Source organism: Gobius niger, assembly GCF_951799975.1.
Source record: "Gobius niger genome assembly, chromosome: 1".
NCBI lineage: Eukaryota > Metazoa > Chordata > Actinopteri > Gobiiformes > Gobiidae > Gobius > Gobius niger.
Window position 1 is genome coordinate 18,237,871 of NC_136852.1, and position 16,525 is coordinate 18,254,395.

Consider the following 16,525-nt stretch of genomic DNA (forward strand, 5'->3'; position numbering starts at 1 on the left):
ACATAGCAATACCAAGTGATTGCAACATCAGGAAAAAGGAACACGAGAAACTAAAGAAATACCTCAGAAAAGAGCTGGAGAGCAGCTCTTTTCAGAGAACAGCGAAGATACTGCACAGAACCCTCAACCCTCAAGGAAGAAGAGACCGACCGCAGAGGGTGAGGAAGAGTTTTTTTTTTTTTAACATACTATATATATATATTTATATAGTACAGTATATTGCTAGACAGCACTATATAATTCTTGTTTTTTTTATATATCTATAGTTTCATCAAGATAAGATGAGATAAGATAAGATAAGATAAGATAAGATAAGATAAGATAAGATAAGATAAGATAAGATAAGATAAGATAAGATAAGATAAGATAAGATAAGATAAGATAAGATAAGATAAGATAAGATAAGATAAGATAAGATAGCCTTTATTGATATCGATAATAATATGATAATAATGTAGGCTGAGTTTATTGGAGGTCTGCTCTGGAAAAGCGGTATAGTTAGTTGCAGCATGACATTATAAGAGTACATCACAGTTGCTATAGGCAGGGGGTAAAAAACGGAAGCAATACTACGACATGAGGTTACTGGTATGTTCTAAAAGCACAAAGAAGGTGAGTTGGAGGCCAATAAAAAAAAAGGAGAATAAGGATGAGAAAGCACGAGGCAAACCCATAACTCTATCTATATAAAAAAAAGTCTATATGTTTCTCAATGCGTTATACTAGCTTGGTGCTGTGTCTTGTTACCTTCCCCTGGGGCGAGTGGTGTTCTGTCCTCAAGCAACCCATCTCGCCTGTTTAAAGTTTTCACACAGAGTTGTATAGTTTTACTGAACTCACTTATTAATTGAACCGATTAGTTTCCTTGTTTATCATTTTTGTTTGAACAGAGCAGAAAAGGACCACCGTTAAGCCCGCTCTTGATGTACAGTACATATAGCCTATATATATAAAATCGTATTATAAAAGTATTATAAGTGTTACTGTTTTTTTGGTGAAAAATATATTTTTCAGTGGGATGTTGTTTTATGGGTTATTCACAAGTCATCTATTGCAAGGTTCAATTTTAACAGAAAGATCTAAAAATAAGTGTGTGTTATATGTTATTAAAACAATGCCAAAAAAACTGTGCATAATTAATCAGGTGTTTATTAATTATGTTGCTTACCATTTGCATAATTCTTTTCATACATGAGCATAAAAGATTTTGTTCATCAATGATTGGTTTGCTCAAAGTCTGTTTAAAAAATAGGCCTTTGTATCTTTATGATTATTAGTGGCCTAAACAAATAAGTTAGACAGTACCAATTACAATAGATGTAAATACAGCATAACTTTTATTCTGAATCTTTAAAATATTTAGTTGAACGGGAAGTTCCAGATGCTGGACTGTGGCTGCTGATGGCAGCTGGCTGGTCAGCGTGAGTTTGTGTTTCGTGGGCATTCATGCATTCGGTAAGCACACATGTAGAAGATACCTGGAAGACATCATTATGAGAGTCTACAATTACACTGAAAAGCATTGTTTGCAATCACCTCCTCACCTGAGAAGAATGTTAACACGACCGCCACCCAGCCCATAATGTAGGACCAGGAGAAGCGCCAACTGCCATAGCGTTTTCCATAATAATTCACCGTCACTCCAGTGTATACAGCCATTGCCAGCAACACAAAGAAGCCTAAACATACAAGGGAAAAAAATTATATTGATACTAATGCCTTGTCTTAATTCACTAATTCAAAACATATACTGTAGCTACACATACACGAGTGCAGTAATTCTTTCAAAACATTGCACCAAATGCCCTTCCTGTACCTTCCATCACCCAATCACCAAACTCCCCTTGAAATAATAATTGTTGTAAATCTAGTAAATACATATATATTCTGTCACCTGGAATTACAAAAATAAAGTAAGAAACAAACAAACATTTGATTATATCTGTAAAAACACCCACCACCAAAACTCATTTTCTTCACAGTGTTGAAATGTTCTTATGTGCACTCTATGTGCTGTTAGAAAACACTTCTGACTGCTGAAAATACTGTAGATGAACATTTTTTTCACCTTATTATGTTCCACAGTTCAGCACAAAACTACGAAGGTTTGAAATGTAATTATTTTATAGCCAATTAAAGAAAGAAAGAAACAATAACATACACACTAAATGTCAAATTTTCCATATTAAAAAAATTAGTTTGGGCTGAAATTGGATCTAAATTTTAAAACACCCTTGGGTAGGCCTGTCAAAGATCAGCAAACTTAGATTTTTTATATTTTTCTGTGTATGTACTGTCAGATTTTCCCTTTTTCTCGCCAATATTACACTTAGCGACATTCTATGCCAGTTATCCAGTAATCCACCTCAGTTCTGCACAAAAACAAAAAAACAACTGTTGGTCAAAATAAGGTTTGTAACAAAAAGTTATTCAAATGTCTCAAAAAATTGAAAAAGTTATGGCAAAAAAATCAACAGCTAAAATTGGCAAATGGAACATTATTATGTACACATTAAATACATAACTAAATTCATTCATTCATTTATTCACTTTCCCAGTTCTTGTAACTGGTTATAGTTTTCCGTCTTTGCTCTGCCCGATCCTGTCAGATCTCGAAAGCTAAGCAGGGTAGGACCTATTTGTGAACACCAGGAAGCCTGAGTGTTTGTAGTGAGTGAGGGAGTGTTTGGTGGTGGTGGGAGGAGCCTCGCTTCTGTCAGTCTACCCCGGGGAAGCTGTGGCTACAGTAGTCGCTACGACTATGGAGTGAATGAATGATGCAATGTAATGTGTCTTTGAGTGTCCAGAAAAGCCCTATATAAAAACCAATGCATTATTATTATTATTCTTATTATCATTATTATTATTTGGGCCATGTACTAATATCCTCAGCACATGTGAGACTGTGGTAGACTATGCTTACAAGAGATGAAGAAAAGGATGCCTGCTGCAAATGTCTTATCGAAGCTGTCAAAAGAAGAGTAGTGGATGAAGGCCATAATTCCAATGATAACTCCAACAAAGCAGGCCAGCAGAGACAGGATCATGAAGGCTCTGGTGGCGTCCCAATAAGCTGTGGGCAGATGTGGACAAGAGTAACTATTAAGTTTTCTGTAAATTTCATATATCATACCCAACACTGCAACTACTACTGTTACTCTTACAATTCCCCAAAACAAACAAACAAACAAACAAACAAACAAACAAACAAACAAACAAACAAACAAACAAACAAGGACAATGGGTAATAAAAAATAACACATTATAATAATTTTTTAGGTGTATTAGGATAAACTATTATATGCAATGCTTGAATAAACAAAAGACAAACAGAGTAAGTGTGATAACAAAGAGTCCACTCCACGCTTGGATGAGCAAACTCAATACCAATGTGGCAATTGTGAACAAAGATTTCAACATTTTATGCTAAAATAAAGAAACATATTATCTAATCAGCTCTGTAAGTATTTCCCAGTTACACGGGCCACACGTATATTTGTGTGTGATGGGGCCCTCTGCATCCGCACAGCCCGCTTATGCGTTCAGTTTACCATGTGGGTTCAGCTCTTACCAATGCTGTCTGTGTGTGTCATGCACTTCCCCGGCACACAGTATCTCCACAGACCCTGGTGCATGTAATTGCTGGCATGCCTGTACTGCATCCAGTAGTCTGTTGCCGTGGAGACGATCAAGAGGATGTTGCCGATTCCAGCGCAGAACAACCCACCGCCCATGAAGCTGTACATCCTCACTGCCAGGGAGAAACACAGAGATCAGTCAGGTATGGCCCCACAGCACAACAAGATGCTCCCAACCGTTTCCTTTTGTGAACGCAGTCAAATAAACATACACATTTACAAGAGGGTTTGTTTCAGTACAGAACATTTTGTCCTTCATTGGTCTGACTTACTTAATTTCCATAAGGGAGACCATTTCTGTCACAAACAATAAATTCACCTGGGTGTGGGGCACCTGATAAGAACTCCTTAGAACTTCAGCCAGGAATCACTAATACGACTGAGCCACTAGAAGGCAGTAGCAGACTTTATTTTTCTATCTGTGTGTGTGTGTGTGTGTGTGTGTGTGTGTGTGTGTGTGTGTGTGTGTGTGTGTGTGTGTGTGTGTGTGTGTGTGTGTGCAACCTTTGGAGTTATAGATTTATCAGGGCCCTAAATAACATTTTGTCGAAGGGACATAATGCAACAAGCTCCTGTGTACTTTTCCCAGCTCCACTTTTCTTTCTTAACCCCCCTCAACACCACTCTTAAATCTAACACCATGAGCCACTCAGTTCATTTATAAAGACAAAACGACAGCGGAGTTACCAGAGGGTCCATCAATCCCAAATGTACGACTCACTACAAGACTTCATTTGCTGCCGTCTGCCTTTTCGTATAAAGGTCCAAAGCTGTGGAATTTGTTACACACAGGAGTTCAACCCTCTGTACCTGATTTTTTTGGGTTAACAATGAAAGCAGGAGTGAATAGAATCTATTGTTAGTTGTGTCTAAACTTATTCCTAACACATTCCTAGCTTACAAATTCTGCCCAGGGATGAGTTCATAAGCGCTTTCCCCAATTTGCAGGGTCACTTGATACTTCTTTCTACAATATACTGAAGGAGGACGAGGAGTTTCACTAAGTCCACTTCAATATAATTTGAGCTTCAAATTTTCATTTGTAGGGTTAGGTTTTGGCTGAAAACAAACCAAAGATAAAACTAGCACTGAGTGAATGGAAGAATGTGTTGATGACTGTGTTCTGCTGCATGTGTGTGATTGAACTAAGATTAAATATACATTTCTGTATGACTTTTACTATTGTGAACTAGACCAGCTGCTAATCTGAATCACAACAATATTGATTGCGTCGTTGATGATAAATAAATGAACCAGACCCATTGACAAAACTGTAGAACAATAACCCATTCAAAGTCAATGGAAAACATAACTTTGTTCAAAAACACTACAACTCTTACATGTAATCCCCAAATACACAACAGTTATTTAGTTAATTGTTAATTGTTAATAAATGACTAAGGATAATTACTGACTTACCTCAGTACTTTTCCTTTGGATGATATACAGAGATGTTAATATTTTGGGCTGTCAAAGCACTCTGCAGCCCAATGATGTGCAGGATGACAGGAAAGTTTTGTTTGCGCGTAAGAAACCAAGCGAACAAGCGGGCCGCTGAGACAAAAGGACACGCTGAGCCACAGCCAATCACAGACCATGAGTGTTGTGTTTTAGGGAATTTGCTGAAAATACAAAACCGATAGAGAGCGGTGATACTGATGACACAGGCTTTCGGATTCAGGATGCTCCGCAAACAGCTCACCAAAGCCAATGGCAAATCACATTAATTACAGCTCTGTTTAAATTCATTATGTGAGAGGCTGTGCTGCTGGTTGTTGATATGAAGGGTTATCACTTATGCCAAATTAGAGTTCGAGGGTAAATTCTCTTTATTTTGAGCAACTGAGGCCACAGCATGCAGTGTTAAAGGATCCACTTTTCCCTGAGTGAGGTGGATGTCTTTGATCCACTTCTGAACAGAATTATCTCAAACAATAGTGTTTATCAGGAGTACTATTCTGTAATATCAATAATCCAGTGGCTTCCAATTTTACAAATGTATCAAAGCTAATGGCCAATTTAAATACTGCAAATAAACAGACATTTGAGAGTTTTTTCTGTACCTGTAGCCCTTTTTCAGGCATATGTAGTTATATGTAATTACTATTACTTTTGTTCAAATAGTGTTTGTGCTGGCATTGTGTTAAAGGCTCTATACCTCAGTTTTTGTTAACTAACAATGAAAAGAGAAGCAAGTCCATCAATTTGTTAGTTGTGCTCAAAGCTCATTCTTTCTTAACCCCTTTCCAACATCCCAATTCTTCACAGGGATGAGCTTAGAGGCATTTTTGCAACTTGCATTGTCACTTTTCACTGTCACAGAAACGCTAGAAACGTAGCTTGCAAGTTCAAAAACTTGATGTAAATGCTTTAGAATTAGGTGCACAGTAAAAACAAATTTGTTCCACAACTAGAACTAGACGCAGAACCACATTTGGTCAACAATTGTTTTCTTATAAAGCAGAGAGCCTTTGGAGCACTCCTCCTTTGGAGCACAATATTTCACAAACTGTTGTACATTTGCACACCTGACCATACAGTGGTTATATAAAAGCAAACCTGTACACACTGAATGACTGATATGTAAATGGTGAGTGAATGATAGTTTCTATGATGTGTTTTCATGATGTGAGTGAAGTAATGCTTCCTTGTATTAATATTCTGAATCAATTTTATGAACTTTTGTAAGTATAACATCAACTTGTCCATTTACTGTGCATGGCAATTAGCTTTTATTTTTTTAAATTATTATTTTGTGCTGGCACATGACATCTCTTCTCTATTTAAAAAAAAAAAAAATAGTGTATTCTGTGCATTCCCTGATCAGATAAAAAAAAAAAAAAATACAAATTCAAAAGGAAAACAAAATAAAAATCAGGTATAGGGCCTTTAATGACCTGACAATATTTGAAACTCTTCCAACAATTGTGCACTACAGATACAAGGTGCTCAAGGTCAAGTGAGCAGAGTGTGGAGAGATGAGCTGGCAGGCGGGTTTGTGTGAGAGCATTATGGTCTCTACAGGGCTCCTAAACTCACTGAATCATTCTCCTACACAAAGATAAAAATTAGTCACCTGAATAGCAATGAGGGAAAATGGTGCTGGATTAGCACGTTTTAATGGTCCTTTCTCGTTTTCCCACTAGATGGCACACTTTCTTAGCCTATACCTGTTGAGACCCGAGACGCGCACTTAAATACTGGCGCTGTTTTTGTGCTAAGCTGATTTTAAGTGAACAATTTAAGCTGGGTTTTTAAATCCAGTGTTGTGTTATATTCATGTGTAGGGTGAGGGTATTTGTATAATGGCAAATAAATCACAAACTTACTCATACTGATGTCCGCAAGCATTTCCCTATTCATCTATGTCAATCATTTAAAGTTCACAATTACTTTTTTTCTTGTCACAGCAGAAGCAGCAAACTGTTCCTACATATTATGCATTGCTTTCTATCTCCAAGGTTGGGAAAGACGTCACTACCTATTTCTGCCAGAGATGATGATTCAGCTTTTCTATTACCACCATCAATGCCTGCATATATAATTGAATAATGTAAAGTGCTTTGAGACTTGAGGAGAACTTGTTAAGTGCACGATTAACTCCAGAAAGAATTTGGCATCACAACGACACACACAGGTATTTTGTAACAAATGTTTTATAATTCATTAAAAAAAAGACAACCCACCGTGTGATGTTTTGGTACGATAATACATACATGGAAAGTCCAGAACACTAACACTGCACATGCACACACCCATCAAACACAAACCTCCCGTCTTTCACAGCCACTCAAATGTGACATCAACACCAGCCAAAGGATGATACATTCAGTAATCTGCTGTACAATATGTGTAAGCTGTGTTCAAAAATATTGAGTCCTTTCAACCCAGCCATTCTATTCATATAATGTATCTAATTACATGTATAAAAATGTAAATAGTCCTATATACTGTACATGAGTGGGAGGACGACAAATCACCAAAAATAAAGATTGAGCATAAATTCTTTCAATAAATGACACAGAGGGACGTGGTGAAGAGGCAGATGGCACGCCGATACGATACTCCTTTTGTCTGGTGTTTCTCTGGTACCATGGCAACACAACACGAGCGCCACGTCACAGCCCGGTCTACATGAGATTCTGAAAACAAGCAAACAACGAAAACATAAGGTAGGCAATCATAAAGGTGCTAGTCAGATTGAGATCCTTTATTCAGTCTTATTAAAGTCCAAAAGCAGGAGGTTGAGGCTGGTCCAGTCTAGTGAGCAATGCAATGACATTTTTCACACTTGCAAAATTGCACCTTCGCAAGAGTCTTCCAGCTCTCACAGTAGTTCCATAAAAGATTTTTAACAGTTCTTAGCACTTTTTTGACATTTATTGTTCCTCATCCAATGATTTTGACACTTTTCCTTGAAAAAAACCAAAGACAAAAAACCCCTGAACAAACAGATTACTTAAAGCGTTACTAAGTAACTCATGCCCCTAGAGGCCATAAGCACTACTTGCAAGTGTCGTAGCAAGTTACGTTTTTATACTCATTAATTGTCTGTGAGAGTAAATACTACGCTGACAGAAAAGAGAAAGTCTTTGTACATCCAATTACACAATAGGTAATTTTTTTCACTCAAACTTGCCTGTAAATACTGTTTCAGTGATGCTAGCAGATAGCAGATAAAGCAGTTAGCCTTACTTGTTAGCAGAGTTGCCAGGTCTGCGGTTTTCCCGCACAATTGGGCTACTTTAAATTTGACATTGCGGGAAAAAAAATCTTGTGCTGTGGTTTCCATGGGGGGATTTTAAACTTTCCGCGACCGCAACTTTATCTGCCTTGATGATTCATAAGACAAATCCAAATAGGGCTAATTTATTAAAAAACATTCAACTTAATTGTTCGAATATGGATGCAACTCAGTAAGATACTACTTTAAGCTGGTTTCACCATGAAACATAATAAATTCGAAGGTTTACTTTGTTATAAAGCATTGTCTTCGAGGGGGTGTGGTGTCTCGCTCCGTGGAGCGCATTTGACAAAGCACAGCGAGTTCCCATGACAAGACTGAGACAGGTGAGAGTCTAACGTTTCTCTGAATTTTTATTTGGCTCCAATCGGCCTGTGGATGGCTCAGAAACATCCCGTTAACGTCTTCAACCCGAAATAGGCTGTTAAAATACACACGATTAAATCAGTGATCAATTCTGCGGCATCAGTGTTTCAAAATTGTCAACAATATTTTCCTTGAAATTTAACTTGAAAAGGAGGTATTTAGTCATTTAGCCCATTCACATAACATTTGTGCCTGTCCTGAGAGAGAGAGAGAGAGAGAGAGCGAGCAGGGGCAGGAGATACAGGCATGAGTTAGACAGGAGAGGAAGAAAGACAGAGGAGAGAGGAGGAGCAGCAGCGGGTTAAACGGGAATCGATTTGACCAGAGGTTAAGGGGAGAGAGCGTGAATGGTCTTTCATCTTTGCACTTTTCTGCATATTCTGCAACATACTGATAATTATTATTTTGACTTCAATCTGAGTATTTTTTATTTATGTTGACTAATAGTCAAAATGTTACCTAAATATTTACTTATAGTCAAAATAGTAAAATTTAGGCCATTGGTGCTTCCTCACCAGCCTGGGCCAAAGTAGAAAGTAACACGTTCCTTCTACAAAAACTGTCACGATGTACACCCTTACACTTTCTTTTCCATCTAATTTTTGCCACAATATTGTTTATGGCTTTTTTGTGGCTTTTGTGGAGAGCCACAGTGTAAGGCCACATTTTTTTAGAGTTTTTGAAGTGCTTTCGTCTCTTTTTCAGTTTTTTTCCCTTTTCATTGCTTTTTTGTCACATTTTTGTGTCACTTTTCTGACGCTTTTTTGTCACGTTTTTTTGTCATTTTCATCACGTTTTTTTTGTTGTGTTTACATCCTCGCTTTCATTGCTATTTTGATGCTTTTTTAAGCTTTTAGATTTGGGTAAATCCAATCTGGAGGAAATGTGATTGGTTCAGGTGGGAGTTAGGAGCTTGAATATTTTTTTTTCCCCCACCAATATGAAGGCGAGTATGGGCTGTAAGACAGACTTACCTCGTCTCTTCTCCGTCTGGATGTGGAGGGCCGTGGGAGGACTGCCCCACCAAGAGAGCCGTACCCAGACATCTGCACTTTGGGCACAAAACTTGACTGTGCATATGGGTCTACATTCTCATCTGCGCACAATAAAACACATCAGAGTTTGACATATTACAGGCCAAAATTGTGAAAACCATTTCCAAGCAAATTAACAGATTTTTGATTTGCCCCTACAACAGTTTAAAGTCATTATTATGGGACTACTTCACGTAACTTCTGGTATAAATATTGTGTTGGGCTGATATTTCTCTGTTGTCACATAGAACTAAAAAAGCAATAACTGAGTGTCCTCCACACCTTGTAAAGTCCATTTCGTGGGCCTTGTCCGCTGCGGAGACAAATATCCCGCCCTCCTCTGAAGACTAGATACATCGCTGCGCTCATGATGACTGTCAGTTCGGCTGTGGCCCAGGACATCTGCTAACAGCTTTAGGGAGTCTTCAGTGGGGGGAGGGGCAGGCAGAGGGGGCAGACCTGAATACAATTTTACACACAGCAGAGCAGCAATAATGTGGCTTGGTTCGGAAAGTGCTCAAAATAACTTTTCTACTCTTGTTCCCGGGATGTACCTGCAAGTCCCTGAAGGTCTCTGCTGAGTTGAACATCTTTAGGGCTCTTCTTCTTGCCCCTGGGTCGGCTCAACTTGGGGGGAGATTTTTCTGGCGAGAAAGAGCATTTGTTGTGTTAAAAAAACAAAAAAACAATAAGCAGGACACTAACAAAATACAGTTTGATTCTCCACACTTTTCACCATTTAAAACACTTTCCTTTTACAAGAGCTGCCGCGATGTATCCAAACCTTTTCTTACTCTTACTGTGTTAATTTAACCTCTTACACCCAGTCTTTAACCAAGTGCACTTTCTCCAGTTCAGCATTATCCAAATGTAAAAGCTTCAGGACTGGAGCTTGCAGCCTATAAGCCAGTGTAACGCCTCATTTGAAACATAAGACCTACCGTATTTTCCGGACTATAAGTCGCACCAGAATTGGCAACTACCTGGGAATGGAGGCGTAACAGCACCGTTGACAAGCCTCTCGTGGCATCACATTGTTCAAGCTCTCATTTGCAAACTCTTTCCTCTAGCTGTGGCCATCTTATTTATAGCCTGCGATTAGCTTTCTTGTTTCTTCTTTGCAGTAAGAGCCAGTCCAAGTTTCTCACTCACTCCACACTTTCTTTCTGCTGCCGTTGATAACCGTTTTACAAATTTTCTGTGGTACAGGAGTAGCAGATACTGATACACAAGCCTAGAGCGCCCTCTAGTGGATGTCATTGTGACAATAACAAACATGTGAAATTATATATTTTGATATATAAGTCACACCTGAGTATAAGTCGCACCCCCAGCCAAACTATGATAGTCACTAAGTGTGACTTATAGTCCAGAAAATACGGTGCAAAACTGATCTGATTTCTTTCCTTGCACTGTTGCCGTGTTGTCACTCTTTTCACTTAAAGGGGGGGTATTATGCAAAATCGACTTTTTCAAGCTTTACATCATATTATTAAGTCATTCCCTCATTAAAAACATGACTGAAGTGTTGCCTTGGCACATTCACGTATTTTCGAGTAATCTGTAAAAACTCTGATGGCAGCCATTTTAGGGATAAAACGCCTGATTCCTTCAGGAAACGCCTCAGACCTCCAGGATACGCCTCCGACCTTTCGTCACCAGCCGAGTAACCAACCACTGCCCCTCAGCAGAACCCCCTCCCCGCAGTGTCTAGCCCTAAGATGTAAACAGAGTCATCATGGAGGATTAGCTTCATGTGTTGTGAACCGGAGCCACAGCACACTTTTACAAAGACACACATCAGTGTTTCTGTTACCTAAACACCCAGGATTAAAACCGGTGACAAGAACGCTTATTTCAGTGTCTGGTTCTGCGCTGGGCCTTGATGATGCACAGAGCCTCCGGAGAAAGCTAATGCTAAGCTAAACCTCGAGTCATCACGTGAAAACGAGAAATATGCACAAATAAAGTAAATAAAACCACCACACTCATAAAGAACCGTTTAACAATGATCACACACGGAGCCTGGCTTGTTGATTTGGAAGTTTATTGCTCACATTTCATCTACAATGGGTCATAGCCGAGTGGCTTTCTCCCGGAGCTAACAAGCTAGCCGCGATAAGCTAACGGGAAAATTCACTGAATACAAGCAGCATATTATGCATTGAAAACGTCACTAAAACAGGCAACTGCTTGAAGCAGCCTTTATGATGATCACACACGGAGCCGGGCTTGTTGATTTTGTAGTTTATTGCTCACATTTCATCTGCAGTGTGTCGTAGCCGAGTGGTTTCTCCCGGAGCTAAGGCCCTATTAGCCGCGACAAGCTAACAACCTTCACCTTCACAACATTCATTGAAAACAGGCAGCATATTATGCACAAATAACGTCAATAAAGCAGGCAACTACTTGAAGCAGCCTATACGATGATCACACAATGAGCCTGGCTTTACACATTTGTGGTTTATTGCAGACTTTTCATCAACAATGAGCTGTAGTCGATTATAACAAGCTAACGGGTAACCTCGAAAAACCATTGTCCACCTGCACAGATAATGTCCGTCTTTTGAATCGTATGGGCTCCTGCAGATCCTGGTGTCGTCCATGGGGGTATAGTTAGAGATCCATAGGGCATGGCAGTAGCAAAGAGAGAGCCTCCAAACAGCAGTTATTTTTCAGGCAAGAGCCCTTTCCAAGCGTCCGGTGTGGAAGGTTCGTCTCCAAATAATATCCTGTGTGGCCATTGTTCACAAAGTGATAAACAGTAGCTCCTTTCCAACAATAAAAATTAAAATGCACCGATCGTAGTTTCAATACTGGAGACAACGAGCGCAGTGTTGACAGCGTGCGGAGGGGGCGTGTCGGAAAGGGTCAGAGGTTCTTAAAGAGACAGAGGCCTATTTCAAGTCATTTGCTACCGCCATTTTGAAAGAGCAATTTTATACAAGGCAGTTATTCTAATTTACTGCATTGACAGACCAACAGAAGGTTTGGTCATCATTGTAGTGTGCTATAGACTGGTGCTATGTGGCTGAAAAAAGCATAATACCCCCTCTTTAATCTCATTTTTACCACAATATTGTTGAGTTTTGTCACTTTTTTGCTGCATTTTCACACTTTTTAGGGTCACTTTTTGATACTTTTTCATCCTTGTTTTCGTCTCGTTTTTGTTGCTATTTTGATGCTTTTTTCCAAGAAGCTTTTTAGATTTGGGTAAAGCCAAAACTTGAGATAATGTGCTCGGTTCAGGTGGGGGTTAAGAGGTTAAAAGGTGAATACAAAAAAATTAATCGAGCTCTTGTTGAGTGACAGCTCCACAAAAGCACCAAGTGGATACTGTAGTTGAGCCCTTGGGCAAAACACTTCAGCCACCACGTTGCATTATAGCCCATCTGTCTCACATATGTACAGGAAATACAATTTGGCAAGGTTTACCAAGTTTGTTTTTAGCGTTGCCTCTGCTACTGTTTCTTGTACAACTATTCTGAAAAAACGGACATGAGTTTTACTTTTCAGTCCAAATGTTTTGAATGAGTGTGGGAATGGAGCTCAAACTGACCTTTGCAGAAACCATCGCTGTTAAAAGTGTCGGCCCAGTGGCTCGTGTGGTAGAAATCCTCCTCTTTATTGTTCGTAAACAGGTCAGGGTTGGACTGGGAGATCTGGGAGATCGGGCGCTGCTGAGACAGGAGATCAAAGGGCGGGAGATCTGAGCTGTGGTCGGGCTGAAGACGATCTCTCTGGGCGGAGGGCAGGAAGATTGTCGTGTACGGCTGCACATCCTGTTTAGACGCTAGATCAGAAAGTTCTTCTTTGGAGGTGTCCACCAAATAAGTCCTGGCAGGGAGAGGAGGGCACCAGTCTTCGTCTTCATCTCCCGGGCTTAAGAAAATAAATCAACCAAAGTGAAAATACAGTTTAAATAACAAGCTATATGGTAAACACATCCTTCTCCCAGGGCCTTGCGTGTGTCCACTGAGTTATGAGTTTTTAGTAAAACTAAAATGGAGGATAATCTTTTGAAGGAGAAAACATACAAACAATATAAGTCCCTGAGTGCTCAATGCTAACAACATTATTAATCGCAAGCCTTTAAGGGACTATACAGAGTTTAAAAATGTTAAAATAATGTATTTTCCTCCCCCTACATGTTCCAGCCATGTCCTAAATGCGTAGATTGAGCCCAGACCTGTTCACCACAACTGCCTCTAAAATCATGAACTGTCACTCAGAAAGGTGTTAACTCGGGTCCAAAGTGCCGTCATGCACAAGCTTAATAAAGAAGGTGCAGTTACATGTATGAACTGAGGTGGCAGTAGTGAGTATAAAATGACAAACTTGCACCTAGCCCCTTTAAAGCAGAACTAAGTAACTCATGCCCCTAGAAGCCATAAGCGCCACTGCAGGTGTTGTAGCATGCTGCGTTTTTTACTCATTAATTGTCCATGAGAGTAAATACCACGCTGACAGAAAAGACAAAGGGAGAGAGAGATATTGTACATCCAGTTACACAATGGAGAATTTTTTTTTTTCACTAAAACTTGGCTGTAAAGACTGTTTATGTGGCGCTAACCCGCAGTTAGCTTTGCTCATTAGCATGTTAGCTTCTTCTTTGTGATTCCATTAGTGTGTATTAGAGCCTAAGACCCAGGGGCAGGGAAGTTGAAATTGTGGTTTTCTGGCCAGAGTCACCAGGGGGAGATGAAAGACCCCCCAATCATCCCATTACCCCAGAGGGATTACAAAAAGGATTTATTAAGGTAAACAAGTTACTTAGTTCTTCTTTAATGCTTAATGCAAAGCAGTATGAAGAACATCCCTGACTCACGCAGCACTGTCAAAGTTTATTTAATGATGGACATGTCGCTAAAGAGGCAAAGTGCTAATTCGAGCTGTCAGACTCAAGTTAATGTCATTACAAAAGACTTGGTGCCGCGAGTGCAGCCCTCAGAAGCCACCCCGTTACGTCCGCATCTCGTCTGTCAGAGTTAGTTAGAACAGCCGCTCCCCCCCCCTCCAGTAACCCCTGAGCTCAATGTATTCAGCGCCTGGAGACAAGGCTGCAGTTAATTCACCGAGTCCCCAGACACACACAACTTCACTCAAGTTTGGCTTGACAGCACAGAGTTACGGGGAAGGTTTGATATCTGTCAGCTGTAACTCGCGGTGTCATTTGGGGACTGCCTTGATGCTATTAATATTCACGCTAAATGAAGATTTGACAGTGCACTGAAAGGAAGGAGCGTGTTGTGTTGAAAACAAGAGAGACCTTTTTCTTTTATACCTGTTTGGTTGTTCCCCGTGTGTCTTTGTACAACTGTCCTGACTGGCAGAAAGAGGCAGAGACAGGACGTCCATCCACGTCAGAGGGGGCTTTGAGGTTACTCCTGCAGACCTCTGCTTTAACAGTTTATCTGTTTGAGAGACATTAAATACTTATTCACAGTAAGCAACAACTGCATATTTTTGCTGTTCATCAACGTACCTCTAAAATGTAAGCATCTAAATAAAATATTTTAAATACTATGAAGAAGCAGAAGTGCTATGCTGGATTCTAAACGTGAATATATTCTTCAATGATTAAATCGCTGTCATCTGTATTTGAATTGCAATACAAAAGTAACTGAACTGTTGTGTTTTGTGCTGTGAAAATGACACTGTAATTTATGCACATTGTGACTGGGGGGCAGCTGATGCAGAAAATTTCAACCTCCATGCTACATCGCTTTCAGATATGACCCAGAACACGATAATAGGCTGCATTCACAACATTATGAATTCTACAGTATGTCATGATGAAGGGCAGGCGCCAGAATAACACGATGGACACTGCTTTGAAAATCCACATACAGTAGGTTGCACCGTATTATTTTTTGCTAAACATAGTGTCTATATATAAGTTCTGTTCTTCATGCCATGCACAAACTAAATTTCTCACCATTGTTCTTCTTGGTGTATTGCAGCTTGGCATACTCTGAGCTGGACTGTCCAGACTGGATGGTCCACTGGTCGAGGTCCACCAGCCCCGTGTTGTAGAGAGCTGGATTGCTGCTGTATGGGTCTGGGCCCTGGGAGTAGGACTTGGTGGAGTATGTGTCATAATACGCTAAAAGGTCATCATCTGCCGTCGTGTTGATTGTGCTGTAGATGGGACTGTCATTCGAGGCTGTGCTCCTCTTCTCTGATTGGTTGGTGTAGTTCATAAGACCTGCATAAGAAAAGAACACATTACGTTACAGTTTCCAGTTACTCATTTTAAGGTAAGGTAGGTAAGGTTCTTAGACATATAGCGTAGCTTGCCATTAAGCAAGGCAGGCATCTGCCTGGGGCCCCCAAGCCAGCAGGGCCCCCAGAGGGCCAACAGATTTGACAGAAACAGTCAAGAGAATAAAGTCATTGCATATTCCGTCATATATTCCCTGAATGGGCCCCATGAGCTAAACTTGCCCCTCCCTCACCTGCTTCTCAGAGGAGAAGGAGAGAAAGAGAGAGATCGCGCAAATCACGTGTTGGAGTAAACAGACCCAGCTTTGACAAAATGTGGAGGAGTTCTGCTTTTGGCAGCAAAAAGGAAAGAAAATAAGGAGAAAGAGGAGGAAGGTGAGCAGTGAGTATAAGTTACTGTAGTTGTATGGCCATCTGTCTGTCTCGGAAGTGCCTTCTTTTAGCTGCCTTGATTGTTTTGCATGCAAATATCTCAAAAAAGCTAACGTTCTCAGGTAAAATAAATGCCGTTTAAAATA

At 40.0% G+C, this 16,525-nt stretch overlaps 2 protein-coding genes across 2 annotated transcripts in view; both read right to left on the reverse strand.

The window, feature by feature from the left end:
* Nucleotides 1-1,219: 1,219 nt before the first annotated feature.
* lim2.3 (lens intrinsic membrane protein 2.3) lies at nt 1,220-5,137 on the reverse strand. Its single transcript, XM_079555088.1, has 5 exons — nt 5,058-5,137; nt 3,572-3,751; nt 2,924-3,073; nt 1,545-1,679; nt 1,220-1,478 (listed from the first exon to the last, which is right to left on the reverse strand). The coding sequence occupies exons 2-5, from the start codon at nt 3,744-3,746 to the stop codon at nt 1,417-1,419; spliced, it is 522 nt and encodes a 173-aa protein (XP_079411214.1). The 5' UTR covers nt 3,747-3,751; nt 5,058-5,137; the 3' UTR covers nt 1,220-1,416.
* A 2,507-nt stretch (nt 5,138-7,644) lies between these two features.
* LOC306962066 (roundabout homolog 2) overlaps nt 7,645-16,525 on the reverse strand; it is a 55,636-nt gene continuing 46,755 nt past the window's right edge. The window contains exons 20-26 of the mRNA XM_079555104.1: nt 15,721-15,990; nt 15,067-15,196; nt 13,342-13,664; nt 10,337-10,426; nt 10,065-10,241; nt 9,723-9,844; nt 7,645-7,780 (exon numbers count right to left, since the gene is read on the reverse strand). Of these exons, the coding sequence (XP_079411230.1) occupies nt 7,769-7,780; nt 9,723-9,844; nt 10,065-10,241; nt 10,337-10,426; nt 13,342-13,664; nt 15,067-15,196; nt 15,721-15,990 (1,124 nt within the window). The 3' untranslated portion in view covers nt 7,645-7,768. The remainder of the gene's footprint in view (nt 7,781-9,722; nt 9,845-10,064; nt 10,242-10,336; nt 10,427-13,341; nt 13,665-15,066; nt 15,197-15,720; nt 15,991-16,525) is intronic.